The following is a 13,871-nucleotide window of genomic DNA, read 5'->3' on the forward strand; positions in this document are numbered from 1 at the left end:
GACTGCAAGAAGATCAAATCAGTCAGTCCTAAGGGAAATCAACCCAGACTGTTCACTGGAAGGTCAGATACAGAAGCTGAAGCTCCAATACTTTTGCCACCAAATGAGAAGGGAGTACTCCCTGGAGAAGATCCTGATGCTAGGAAAGACAGAAGGCAAAAGAAGAAGGGGACGGCAAAAGATGAGATGGCTGGACAGTGTTGCTGATGTAACAAACATGAATTTGAGCAGACTTCGGAGGATGGTGGAAGACAGGGGGGCCTGGTGTGACTTTGTCCATGGGGTCGCAAAGAGTCGGACTGAACAACAACAACAAGCAGAGATATAAACTTTATAAAGAACATAGACAAACAAAATTAATTTTTTTTAAAAAAAAAACTCTTAAAACATTAGCACTTGTTGGTCTTAAAGATTCTTTCTTTATCTCTCCCATGGGATTCAGGGAACTGGGCAAAGGAAGCTCTGACTCTTTCCTTCCTTCCTCAGGGGGCCAGAAGGGGGAGGAGCCTCAGCCAACAGAAGGAAGAGTGGCTTGACTCAGTAGCTCTGCTGTGCGATTGAGAAAGACTGACAAACCAAAGCTCTCCCTCCCCCCTTTCTCCCCAAGTGAGGCGCCTCAGCCAATGGAGAAAATAGAGACTTCGCTCTGTAGCTTCTGTGCAATTGAGCAAACATAGCAAAGCAAGCTGTTATGCAGAAGGAAGCAAGAGAGAGGAAGAAGGAAGCAGATGACAACCAGTTACTCGGGGGCCTGATAGGAGCCATCTGAGGACCTGATTCAGCTCCTGGGCCGCATGACTGACTCCCCTGATCTACTCAGACTGGCAGCGACTGTCCAAGGTGTCTGGGAAAGGTCTTTCACATCACCTGGTCCTTTAATTGGCAATTCCAGGGATTGAACCTGAACCTTCTGCATAACAAGCAGATGCTCTACTATTGAGCCACAGCCCCTTGTGTAGCCCTATCACTGTAGTAGTGGGAGGGAAGAGGTCGGGGAGGGACGGTGGCTCAGTGGTAGAGCATCTGCTTGGGAAGCAGAAGGTTCCAGGTTCAATCCCCGGCATCTCCAAAAAAGGGTCCAGGCAAATAGGTGTGAAAAACCTCAGCTTGAGACCCTGGAGAGCCGCTGCCAGTCTGAGAAGACAATACTGACTTTGATGGACCAAGTGTCTGATTCAGTATAAGGCAGCTTCATATGTTCATATGTCATTAGCATTTTATTGCAGGTGATTTTTCTAACTTTCTTCCAGCATTACATGTGTTGTAGTAAACTGATATAGTGAAGTGTTTAAGTTTAAGAGCTCTGTTTCTGCTAATGTAATAAACATCTCTGATCCTCTAGTTTGATATCTGATAATTCAACCCAGTTGTATCCCTTAACAAAAATATTTTACTGGCTCTAAATACGTACTGGAAGTGTTGAGTGGCACTTTATAATCTGAAACAAAATATCATTGTTTTTTCATTATATGAAAGAATAACTTTAATTTGCATGCTCCTTCCTAAATTTGATAAGTATTCTGTAAGTTCATGTTTTGTCTTCTTGTGCAGCCCCGCATTGGGACTATGCTTGCACAGACTGGCTAAAAACTCCAAAGAAGAAGGGGCACTGCACCCCTTTCAAAGTTAACGTATGTGTGGGATTCCCACCCAGTATGTCATGTAGCTCCATTGACAGGCACCCCCTTTCTTCAGTTTCTTTTTCATCACGAGGATAGGAAGCTTTCTACTGCACTCTGCTTATTTTTCTTCATACTCACTGTGGCTGGAAGAAAATTTCTTTTTGTTACACCAAAGACTCATTTTGCACTCCTTGAAGAATCTATCTCATGGAAGGCAACCCCATTTCCTTGCCCAGGGTTCCCTTGTTTGTTATGCTTGTGGTCCCTCATTATGATGACCTAGTCCAGGGGTGTCAAACTCATTTGTTATGAGGGCCGGATCTGACTTAAATGAGACTTTGAGGGGCTGGGCCATGTCGGGTTGGGCCGAGCCATGTTGGGTCAGGCCATGTGTGTACCCATTTTAGATTAAGTATCAGTGATATAATTTTTATAAAGAACACAGACAAACACAAATATATATTTTAAAAAACTTAAAACATGCTTAAAATGTTAGCACTCATTGGTCTTAAGGATGCTTTCTTTGTATTTCTCCCATAGCATCCAGGGAACTGGACAAATGAAGCTCTGGCTCTTTCCTTCCTTCCCCGGGGGACTGGGGGGGGGAGGAGCCTCAGCTAATGGAGAAAATAGAGGTTTAGCTCTGTGGCTCCTGAGCAATTGAGCAAGCCTCGCAAAGCAAGCTGTTATGCAAAAGGTAGCAAGAGAGAGAAGGAAGGAGATGACAGCTGGTTGCTTGGGGGCCTGATAGGAGCCCTCCGGGGGGCCTGATTCGCCCCCCAAACTGCATGTTTGATACCCCTGACTTAGGCAGTGTTGAAAAAATGTGTAAAATGTGAAACAGAATGATGCATGGTAAGGAGCATGAACTCTGTCTTCTGTGCTTAGGAGAAGCCAACAATGTTGGAACTTGTTCCAGCACTTTACCCGTAAGGCTTGTTAAGATAGGGCCTCTAGGCTGAAATTTGCACTGTGGGAGAAGGCTTTGTACTCCTCAGTTCCTTTGAGCTTGGGTCTTACTACCTTGGATCTACTTCCCTCATCTCCAGCAACTGAACCCTGTTCCAGTCCCCCATTGGTCCTTTGGGTTCCTATGGGCTTGACTATCAAGATGATGCCAATCCCTCAAAGAAGAGCCTCTTCAATTGCTCTGGAGGCAGAATCTAGGTGCCTGTGTTCTCCTTGTTCAGGACTGTCAACCAAGGTCCAGATGCATTTTGAACTTCCTTCGAAGAAGCATAAGGAAAAATTCAAGTCTCAGGCCAAATCAGGATGTATCAAGTCCTCTGGTCTGGAAGCTGATTAGGATGTCATCCTGGTTCCCCTGCACACACCATCGCCACATCTCACCTCTTTTGCAGACTCTTTTTTGGATGCAGGTAATGGCCAGCTTAGCATCCCTGCAGGACAACTGGTACCCTTGGAATTTTGGCCTCCCTTATCAAGGCAGTCAGTGTGCCCTGCCCTCAATATTCTTACTACATGTCACCATCTTACTTAGAGAGATGGGCTGGACATCATCCTCAAACTTTGCAGGGACATGACCCAAAATCAAGGGGGTTACATGAATTCCTACTCCACTCTGGTTCCATTCTGGTCTCTGTACTATAAGCCTGATGAAGAGGTCTCTGTGGCATTTCATTATAGTTCCTAGACTGCCTTGGACCTATCACCTGATGATAGTGGATGACCTGACCCTAGGTTGTCCTAGCAAAGACTCTATGGAGAACAAATGCTAGGAATGGCAGAACAAATGCTAGGAATGGCAAAAGCCTTTAAAACTGTTTCCACTTCAGAAAACTATCCCAGTGATAGAACTTTGAGCTGATACTCTGATACTTCAGGGATAGTTGCATTCTCGATTATGGAGGGTCTCTCTAACCTCACAGTTCCAGTTTGGCAAAAGCCAGCCTCCATTAAGCCACACCTCATCAAATTGAAAACTTATATAGAGTAAAACAGGACTTCTGTGAGTTTCTGTCCACACACCTATATCATATTCATTAGTTATAGATGATAAGCCAACAGCCTGGCCAGCATTCATCCCCAGCCGATAGGGAAAGCTGTAATCTGGATGCATTGGGAAGAAAAATGTATGCATCCTGCACTTTTAATTTTCAAGTAGCAAGTTATTGACTAGGAATAAAGATGGTTGTGGAAATAAATGCATTGAGCTCTAGAAAGAGTTTTTGGGCAAGTGCCCTGGCCTTGGGCATTCAGGGTCAATTTGCTGTGGTGTCATAGCATGATGACGATCACACAGATGCTGAAGCTCAGCATTCCTTTAATCTGCAGTATTCTTTTCACCTTTCCCTGTCATATTCAGCCTTGCAGCTTTTAGCATCAGCGTGTGCTTGTGATGTGATCTGATTTTTGTTTTGTTTGGCTTGACATGGTTGTATTCTGGTATACTATAGAGTATGGGCATTTTCTGTAGGGGAATTGATCAACTTTCTATCTCTTCCCCCCTCCCAACAGCCTCTATCTAGGAAAAGTACAGTATTTCTCCACAGTGTGGACCAAAGCAGGAGGGAAGCAACCTCAGCAGGATATAATGACACAACCAGGTGAAGGACCTCTGTCTTCGATTGATTCAGTTTCAGTTGGCTCTGTTGCAGCCATCCAGCCATGGCTTGTAATGTCCTGTCCAAATTTTCTGGGGTAGAATCCAGGCAGCTGTCCATCAATAGATAGAGCTGGGTGTCATCTGCATATTGGCGACAACAGAGCCTATACTTCCAGATAATCTGGGTTAACATATTTGCCTCAGATGGACCTGTTTGCCACAGTCAAGTCTAAGAAAGCATCAGAATTTTCTCCCTAGCTGGCAGCAATCCAGCTTCCATGGGAGATACATTCCAAATCCTTTGATCAGGCACAATCTTTTATGTGTTCCTTCCCATCCCTCTCCTAAGTAAGGTTAGTGGGAAAGTGGTGTCCAAATGGACAGATTGTACCTTAGTGGCTTTCTTCTGGCCCCACCAGATCTGGATTTCAGAGCTGTTTTGCTTAGTGGGCTTGGACTACATAACATTCCATCCTGCCCTAGACCTGCTTATGCATAGTCAGCTATTGCATCATGAAAGAGAGGGGCTTCACTTGACAGCATGGAGGATCCAGCTGTAGAGCAGCCCTTCTCCCCAAGTGTATGGGATATCTTACTTCAAGCCCGAATATTCTTATTACAGGAAGGGGGATTGATTTGATTCCTGGGCATACATGTAAGAGGAAAATGCCCTTTCACCTGCCTGCTATCATCAGTTTTAGAATACCTGTGCCTAAACCACAAAGTGGTTTAGCAGTATCTTCATTAAAGACCCACCTAACAGCCATTGCTGCTTTTTATGAGGAGGTGCAGGGAAGTTCTGGTTTTGCTCATAAGTTGTCTCAGTGCTTTTTAAAGGGACTGTCCAATCTTTCCCCTTCTACATCCCATCTTGTCCATAGTGGTCACTACCCTTAGTGTCAACCAGACTGGTGAAACAGCCCTTTGACCCCCTGGCCTCTTGTTCCTTAGTTTTAGTCTTAAGGAGGTAGCATTTTTAGTGACTACTACTTCAGCTAGAACTGACGACACTCAGAGTTGATCCTCCTTTTCTCAAGATATTCAGTGAGTGATCGGGCTTACATCCAAATCTTGACTTCCTACCTAAGATGGTTCCAGTTTCCAGCTAGCACAGCAGATTGTCCTACCAGTGATTTCCCTGCTCCAAACTCAGAAACAGAAAAGGCCCTACAAACCCTTGATGTTAGGAGAACCCTTCTTTATTATATGGATAGAACCAAACCATTCTGTAAAGACAGAGTACTATTTATTTGTTATTGGGGCCCGAGAAAGGTCAAAGCTACTTTTGCCCAGTCTGTTTTCAGATGGGTAGTTGCTGTCACCTGTTCATGATACATGGCATCTGGAGAGCTGTTTCTGCTTGAGGTGAAATCACATCCCACCCAAGCACAAGGTTCGTTTGCCATGTTTCATTAATGAGTTCCCCTGCTGGACATCTGCAAGGCAGCAACCTGGTCAACAGAGGACACATTTGTGAAGCACTTCTTCAGAAGTGCAGGTGAGGAAAGAAGTAGATGTGGGCAAGGCTGTCCTACAAACTGTGTTATAGTGACTCTGGTGAGTAGCTCGCTAATGATCCCAATATGAGGTTGTACGAGAAGACAAGATGAAAACAGAGTTGCATTTGATTGTAACTTTTGTTCATCAATGTCTTCTGGACAGACACACATTCCCTCCCTACTGTGAGCTATCACAGGGCCTGTTGTGCATAGAAGGGAAGGGTGTGTGTGCTGATGAAGCACATGACTCACTGGGTGGGAATCCTGCATGTGCATCATTTCTAAAATATCTCTGCACAGAAGATGTCTGTGACCAACAGTCATAAGTGGAACTCTTTTCTTTTTTAAAATATATAAACAGAAAATTTAATGTTTTCACAAACATCTGTGGAACAAAACTGGTGTTTGCTATCTATATTGTAGTTGCCTTGTGTATACTTGAGCTGAATGGAATGAATATGATAAATGTAAATCTGTTAGTTTAAATTGGTGCCTTTCCTCTGTGTGTACCCATCAACAGATAAAACCATTGGTTTGGGTCTGACAAACTTTTCTGCAGTTAAAAAAGGGGAGACTGAAAAACATGGAAACTGCATGGACCAAGTCAAGTAGGATAAGGGCTGTAGTAAGGATAGAAGTTGGTTGAGACTGAATGAAAAGACTGGATTGACCTATCAAATCAAGCCAGCAAAAGTTCTGACTCATCAGGCCAAATGCAGTCCTTCAGCTGTGTATGTTGGTGTGGAGATTTAACTTTTCCAGAAGTTTAATTTTTAAATTCAGAACAAATGGGGGCGGGGGGGAAATAGAAATACATGGTTACATACAAAGCACTCGGTAGACCTGTAATTTTGCCTGCATCTCGCTGTGTATTCCTCTCCCAATTCTGCCTGAGGAGCAAGAGACCTTTAGAAATAGTATGAGGGCTCTGCAGTAGAGGGAAGAAATAGGCCAAAAGCGCCCTTGTCCTTTCTGCCAACAGAAGTGTCATCCTCACACCATAACTTCTGTTGGAAGCTGTACACTAATAATTAAAGTTGCTATCTTTAGCTCCTTAGTACCCTCTCCCTACTGAAATTAAGCCTACCAAGCACATGTAACGTGCATAAATTAATACATACACTCCATTTTATCCCTCTGCCCTTCAGCCCACTTTGTTGCTTCCCTATATGTCATAAGGTAAATTGTAACATCCTTAGCGCAGTTCTTGTACTCTGCAAGTGAAATATAAACAGATACTGCTATGTCAGTAACTATAATACTTAAATATATAAATGTATTTTATGTCATACATAAGTATCAAATGATGTATCGTATTTCTCTAGTTGACCAGTTTGAGGTTGCTTTTGTCAATGCAGTTAGCTTTTTTTGGCACCCTATAGGCAGAGCATGATAGCTGTTTTCTAGGCATATTTTCATTTGTTCACTTGTAGAAAGAAGGTCATTAGGACCTTCAAATTAACTTTTGAAGGTTAAATACTAAATCAGTGGCAGACTGTTGCAAGGCCAAAGTCAAAGTCAATTAAAATAAGTGAGAGTCTCCTAATTGAAATCAGTAGCTGTGGATCAGAGCGCTAATTGATTAAATGATACTGTCTGTTCAAATAAACTTTCTAGTACTCTGAAGAATATACAAGGCAGCTAGTCACACACTGACAGTATGGTTTTAACACTGAAAACTTGGAGCAGTAGGGCAGACTGTTTGCCAGGTATTCCAAGTTAAGTTCTTTGAGAATAACAGTGTAAGAGTTTAGAAATCAGTTTTGTCCTAACTTCTAAAAATGGTTATTCTGCTAAATAAATGGGCTTCCAAGAGATTTACAGTACAATCTTAAACAGACTTACAGCCTTCTAAGCCCTGACTCTGTTTAGGATTGCACTCACTTCAGAGAGGATTTGGACAGAGGATTCAGCATTATTTTTTAAGACTACATCTTAAATTTCAGATTTTCAGTGGAAAAGGTTGAAGTTTTGAGACATCAGTTCAGTCACACATAAAATCCTACTGAATGTGTCCCCACAGTATTGCAGATAGATCTTTCTTTGATTAAAGAAGTAGTAAAAAAAATCTTGATCAGAAAAAATAAACAGGCTGCACTCTGCTTGATTGTTGGGGGAGAGACAAAACATACACAAAGAAACTAGTTACCAGTTTTATCCCTACCCAAAGATTCTGCTTGATCTTAACTTCTATTTTGCCAGTCTTACCCAACTTTATAATGGCAGGCATTTTTGCTTGCATTACGCTTCATCATTTGAATTAAAATAACAACTATACTATATGATAACATTTTTAAAAAAAGTTTATAGGCTCTTGTGGCAAAAGAATGAATTAATCATAGTGCTGTATGACTTAAGGTTGCGAATCTCTTGGTGGGGCCAGGAGAGCTCCTGGAACTGTAGCTCATTTCCAGACTACAGAGATCAAAATGGCAAAATGGCAGCTTTGCAGGGTGACAAAATGAGACAAAATGGCAGCTTTGCAGGGTGGACAAAATGACATTATACTACAGTGAGGTCCCCTCCAAACCCTTCCTTCCCAAGGCTCCACCCCCCAAATCTCCAGCTATTTTCCAACCAAGCCCCAAACACAAGTTAGATTTAAGTATTTTTGTTCCGGTTGTCATATATACATAGGTTTACATAGAATATACATCGGTTTAGTTTAGTAGAAAATCAACATGCAGTTGTTTTACTCTGATTAAAGAAGACTGTTGTTTGCATTCAGCAGTGCAGTTTTATTAGGGATTGGTTGGATCCAGCTCTTCTTATTTCTACTGAAAATTGCTGAGACAAGTTTCAATAAAATCATTGATGAAAATATAAGGCACCACAGGACCGCAGCAGTTACCAGCATCTGGTTCCTCTGGGTCTGGAGCACCTGCCGGCATTGAGGTGAAACTTAAGTGGCTCCTTAACGGTGTTGTTCTGTGTACTGCCTCTTCCCGTATACCCCCCCCCCACTTAAGTGGCTCCTTAACGGTGTTGTTCTGTGTACTGCCTCTTCCCGTATACCCCCCTGAGAGCTCTGCTAAGCAACATCTTTTGGTTGTCCCTGGCTCAAAGGATGTCCACTTAGCCTCAACTAGGGTTTAGGGCCTTTTACATCCTGGCCCCTACCTGGTGGAACCAGCTCCCATTGCTGCAATTCTGCAGGGCCTGTAAAACAGAGATGTTCTGCCAGTTGATGTTCTTTAGTTGAAGCGGTGGACATCATTAAACATCAACATTGCCTCCCTGACACATGCAGGCCCTATTGTTTCCAAATTGGGCAGGCATTGTCTTTGATCACTACTGCTTGTCTGTGCCAGTTGAGATTTGGGGTTTTGACCTGGCTGTTGTCGGAATTTTGCTTCTGTAAATTTTAGATTTTGCTTTTGGCTGTTTTAGTTAGTTGTTTTATATTTATGTAAATGTTATTGATGTGACCCGCCCTGAGCCTGTTTTTGGGAAGGGTGGGATATAAATATAAATAAATAAATATTTGGTGGGTGGGATTGAACTTCCCTTTATTTTTTTTTAATTTCAGATTTTTCTGCAAACTTGGGGAGTCCACTAAGTTTGAAGAAAGACCTGTTTAGCCTCAGTGTGGCCCCAGTTCGCAGGTTTAATTAACTAGAGATGGGGGGGGGCATGCATGGCTAATAGTATAAAGATATATATATATATCTCTGATTGATTTCACATTCAACTCTCATGTTCATCTTCTCAGTGCGGCTTTATTCCGATTTCCCACTATCAGCAAGGATTGTCATTTTTGTGCAGCAAACAGAAACCGCTAAGAACCAGTTTCTGTTTGCTGCGTGAAAATGCTGATCTTTGCTGCAGACCCAGGGCAGAAATTGGAAGAAAGCTGTGCTGAGAAGACGAATATGAGAGCGGAGTAAGGTAAGTGCGAAATCAAGTCTCTCTCTCTCTCTCCCCACCCACCCACTGAAAATGCTTAATGCTACTGTACGCCTTAGAGCCGTTGCATATGTAGTGGCCACATATCTGGCCTTGCTAAGAAAAATGAAAATGACTAGATGCTTTTAATGCAGGTTTCATTTAGAGCTTTCTAGATTTTGAGAGCTGAATAAAGATATGCTGTGCATACATGCCACTACTTAATGAGTTCCCAACATTACTGGTGCAGGCAGTAGTAGATTTCTATTGCTGAATAGAAATTCAGAGTAATAAGAGCATGGCACTGTGTACGGTCAGTTGTTTATCCCAGTGTTAATCCTTTACCATATACCTGTTAAATGCTTGTCAATCTTATGGCCTCAGTTTTCCCCCCAAACAAATTGTTTTTTTTGGGTTGTGTCCAAAAGTCACTGCAACTGGTGAGGGTCATAACTGTCAAAAAATGAGCCACAGCCTCATAGTCTCCTTTCTGTCTCCCCAGACTGGCACAGTTTACCCTTCTATTTACTATTTAGTACTAACCATAATTTGCTGTGTCATATGAATAAATGAACTGTGGTTTGTGCTTGATCTTCAGTCCAGAATCAGAAAACATAGTCTGGATGGATTTTTAAATTCTGATTTGGATATGAAGCAGTAATCATATCTGACTGATTTAGGGTTAGATCATGCCAACTATTTCCATTTTTGGCATGGGGTGTAATTTTTTGCCATTTCACATCTCACTGTGCTCAAGCTGTTCATGAGAATACTTGATCACCAAGGGACAGAATTTCTGGGGACATTTAAGACTTCGAGCAGGACAGGAGAGACAAGCAGTAATTTTTGTTGGGATCTAGGCTTTGGGCATCACTATGGTTATAATTAAACACAAAATATAAGTAGAAACTGAAATGGAGGGCAGAAAAGGAGGGAACACATGAACTCTAGTAATAATTACTCAGCAAAACGATTAATATATTAATGAATATAAAGAACTTTGCAAAAGAAATATTTCATACGATTAAACAATAAAAATACTAATTTTGATGGAATTTCATGTTAACTGTCCCTTTTAAGTTTGTACTTAGTTATTCATCTCTTAAGTACCTTTCTTGTCATAAACATGTCTTATATGTTACTTTTTTTGCTTGTTTACAGGAGATGGGTCTTGAAGTTAAATGAGACTGGATAAGGCGCATCAATGAAGTAGTTTCTGTACTATATAGGGTCAGAACTCCAAAAGTGTCGAGCAACCAGACTTGCTCTACTTTCATGATGAAGAAAATTAGTCTGAAGACCATTCGTAAGTCTTTTAATTTAAATAAAAGCAAAGATGATAATGACTTTGTTGTGGTTACACAGCCATCACTAAGCGATTTTGGAAAAGATGACTCTTTGTTTGGTAGCTGCTATGGTAAAGATTTGGCTAGCTGTGATGTCAACAGTGAAGATGAAAAAGGTGGCAAAAACCGTTCAAAGAGTGAAAGTTTAATGGGTACTTTAAAACGAAGACTTTCGGCAAAACAAAAGCAGAAGGGCAAAGGCAGCACACCTTCTGTTAGCTCTGCTGATGATGACACATTTTCTTCCTCTTCTGCTCCAATAAACTTCAAAGATGTGAGAGCTCAAAGACCTCTTCGATCCACATCCCTCCGTAATCACCATTATAGCCCAACTCCATGGCCCCTTCGCCCAACAAACTCAGAAGAGACATGTATAAAAATGGAAGTGAAAGTAAAGGCCTTGGTTCATTCCTCAAATCCAAGCCCTGCACTGAATGGTGTTCGCAAAGATTTCCATGACTTACAGTCAGACAGTGTGTTCCAGGAACAAAACAATGCATTGAAAAGTACAGAATCTCAAAATGGAGACTTGCATCTTCATATTGATGAACATGTGCCTGTAGTTATTGGACTTATGCCTCAGGACTACATCCAGTATACTGTGCCTTTAGATGAGGGAATGTATCCTTTGGAAGGATCACGAAGTTACTGTTTGGATAGTTCTTCACCCATGGAGGTTTCAACAGTCTCTTCTCAAATGGGTGGGAGTGCATTTCATGAAGAAGAAGGGACAGTGGGTCAAGATGTTGTAGTTGCTCCAGATATCTTTGTGGACCAGGCAGTGAGTGGCTTGTTGATTGGTACCACAGGAGTCATGCTGCAAAGTCCAAGAGTTAATCACAGTGATGTTCCTCCACTCTCTCCATTGCTACCTCCAATACAGAATAATCAAATCCAAAGGAACTATAATGGCCTAAGTGGCACAGATGTCCATGTGGCTGAAAGTATGCGCTGTCATTTGAATTTTGATCCCAACACTGCACCTGGAGTTGGAAGAGTTTATGATTCTGTACAAAACAGTGGGCCTATGGTTGTGACTAGCCTCACAGAAGAACTGAAAAAACTTGCCAAACAAGGATGGTACTGGGGCCCTATTACACGATGGGAAGCAGAAGGCAAACTGGCCAATGTTCCTGATGGTTCATTTCTTGTTCGAGACAGCTCTGATGACCGTTATCTTTTAAGTTTGAGCTTTCGCTCCCATGGTAAAACTCTTCATACTAGAATTGAGCATTCAAATGGTAGATTTAGCTTTTATGAACAACCAGATGTGGAGGGACATACTTCTATAGTTGATCTAATTGAACATTCGATCAGGGACTCTGAAAATGGAGCCTTTTGCTATTCAAGGTCTCGATTGCCTGGATCTACAACATACCCAGTCAGACTGACCAATCCAGTATCTCGGTTTATGCAGGTACGCTCTTTGCAGTACTTGTGTCGTTTTGTTATACGTCAGTATACCAGAATAGATCTGATTCAAAAACTACCATTGCCAAACAAAATGAAGGATTATTTACAAGAAAAGCACTACTGAAGGCTATGGGAACCTTGCATCTTGCACTTTGGGAACAAAAATATTAAAGGAGAGATACTGAAATATCGTTTACAAACTTTGCTATCTTTTGCTGCCATAATTTCATTTTTTGTGCATAAAGAAGGGTAATGCATTTTTATTTGTTTAATGGGTGATCTGTTTTTTAATTATGATCTCAAGGTTTTTTTTAAAAGAGTGAAATAAATAATCTTTCACTCAATTTGCAAATAATCACAATGTGAATTATAAAAAGTTTATTAAAAAAACCCATCTCCTTTGCTGCTAATCCACTGTGATTTTTATGCATTCAAGGCACATTTCATGTGTTTTCAACCACAAGTTAAAGTTGAAACTTGATGAAATATGTTTTGTCAACTTCAAATGGCCTGCTTTTGTTTTTTGTTTTAATTAAAAAGGTGTGGATAAAACATGCTGGTATTATAAGTTTGAGAATTTAGATGAATGCTAAAAATTATTTCCCAGTACCCTAATCAAAACCGATGAGTTTATCTGTGGGCTGAAGGGAATGTGTGATGCAAGACAGTTATGCAACATAATATTTTGAAAGCCTCCTTTCTCTTAAACTGTTTCAAAGATTGTAGATATTATATTGCTTTTTTGTTCATTTTTAACTATTTAATTTCCCCCCTAGTGTTAAAAATGGCCTTTCAAAATAGTGTTGGAAAAATAGGTAATTGTCATTTTCATGTTAGTATTTTGTATTTTGGACAAAGGCTAAATGTAAATGAAGACCGTTGATAAAAATGATCCCTGTAGAGACTATGATTTGGACTAAGCTTGGTAACACACAGAAAGTAAAACGAAAGCTTTTCAACATTGTAAGTTTCCCTTAATTCATGCAGTAGTACAAAATTATCACATGCTCTAGCCAAGTTAAGCATTCAGGTTTCACTGATATCGTTGGGTGTGCACTTCTCTCCCATTGAAATCAGAGGAACTTAGAAATTCTTCACTTTGGATCATGCCCTTAGTTTTAAGTATATTCCTTTTCATCTTTTAGCATTCATTTTAATCTGTGGCTGTAGAAAAAATTATCTCTAATGATTTTTTTTTAAACTTCACATGTTTTAAAATTAGGGAAGGATTGATTGTATTGTATCATAATCACCATAGGAAATGTTTCAGCATGTTACCAGTTTTCATTCTCCTGTTTGGAAAAAAAAGAAATTCCCATTCCATTTGAAGTATATATATATATATATATATATATATATATATATATATATATATATATATATATATATATATATATATATATATATATACTTCAAATGGAATGGGAATATATATCCGGCACATGAAAATCCACTAGACACTTATCCTGTTATGAAGCATTAGGATTTCTGCAGGTGTGCTCTTGTGTATCTTTCATTTCAGTGAGATTTATACAGGAAA

The 13,871-nt window shown here is 40.7% G+C and overlaps 1 protein-coding gene across 1 annotated transcript in view; it reads left to right on the forward strand.

Annotated features, from left to right (window-relative positions):
• SOCS6 (suppressor of cytokine signaling 6) overlaps positions 1-12,831 on the forward strand; it is a 34,626-nt gene extending 21,795 nt beyond the window's left edge. The window contains exon 2 of the mRNA XM_060244067.1: positions 10,734-12,831. Coding sequence (XP_060100050.1) covers positions 10,848-12,455 — 1,608 coding nt within the window. The 5' untranslated portion in view covers positions 10,734-10,847 and the 3' untranslated portion in view covers positions 12,456-12,831. The remainder of the gene's footprint in view (positions 1-10,733) is intronic.
• The last annotated feature ends 1,040 nt before the right edge of the window (positions 12,832-13,871 follow it).

Source organism: Heteronotia binoei, chromosome 7 (assembly GCF_032191835.1).
Source record: "Heteronotia binoei isolate CCM8104 ecotype False Entrance Well chromosome 7, APGP_CSIRO_Hbin_v1, whole genome shotgun sequence".
Classification (NCBI taxonomy): domain Eukaryota; kingdom Metazoa; phylum Chordata; class Lepidosauria; order Squamata; family Gekkonidae; genus Heteronotia; species Heteronotia binoei.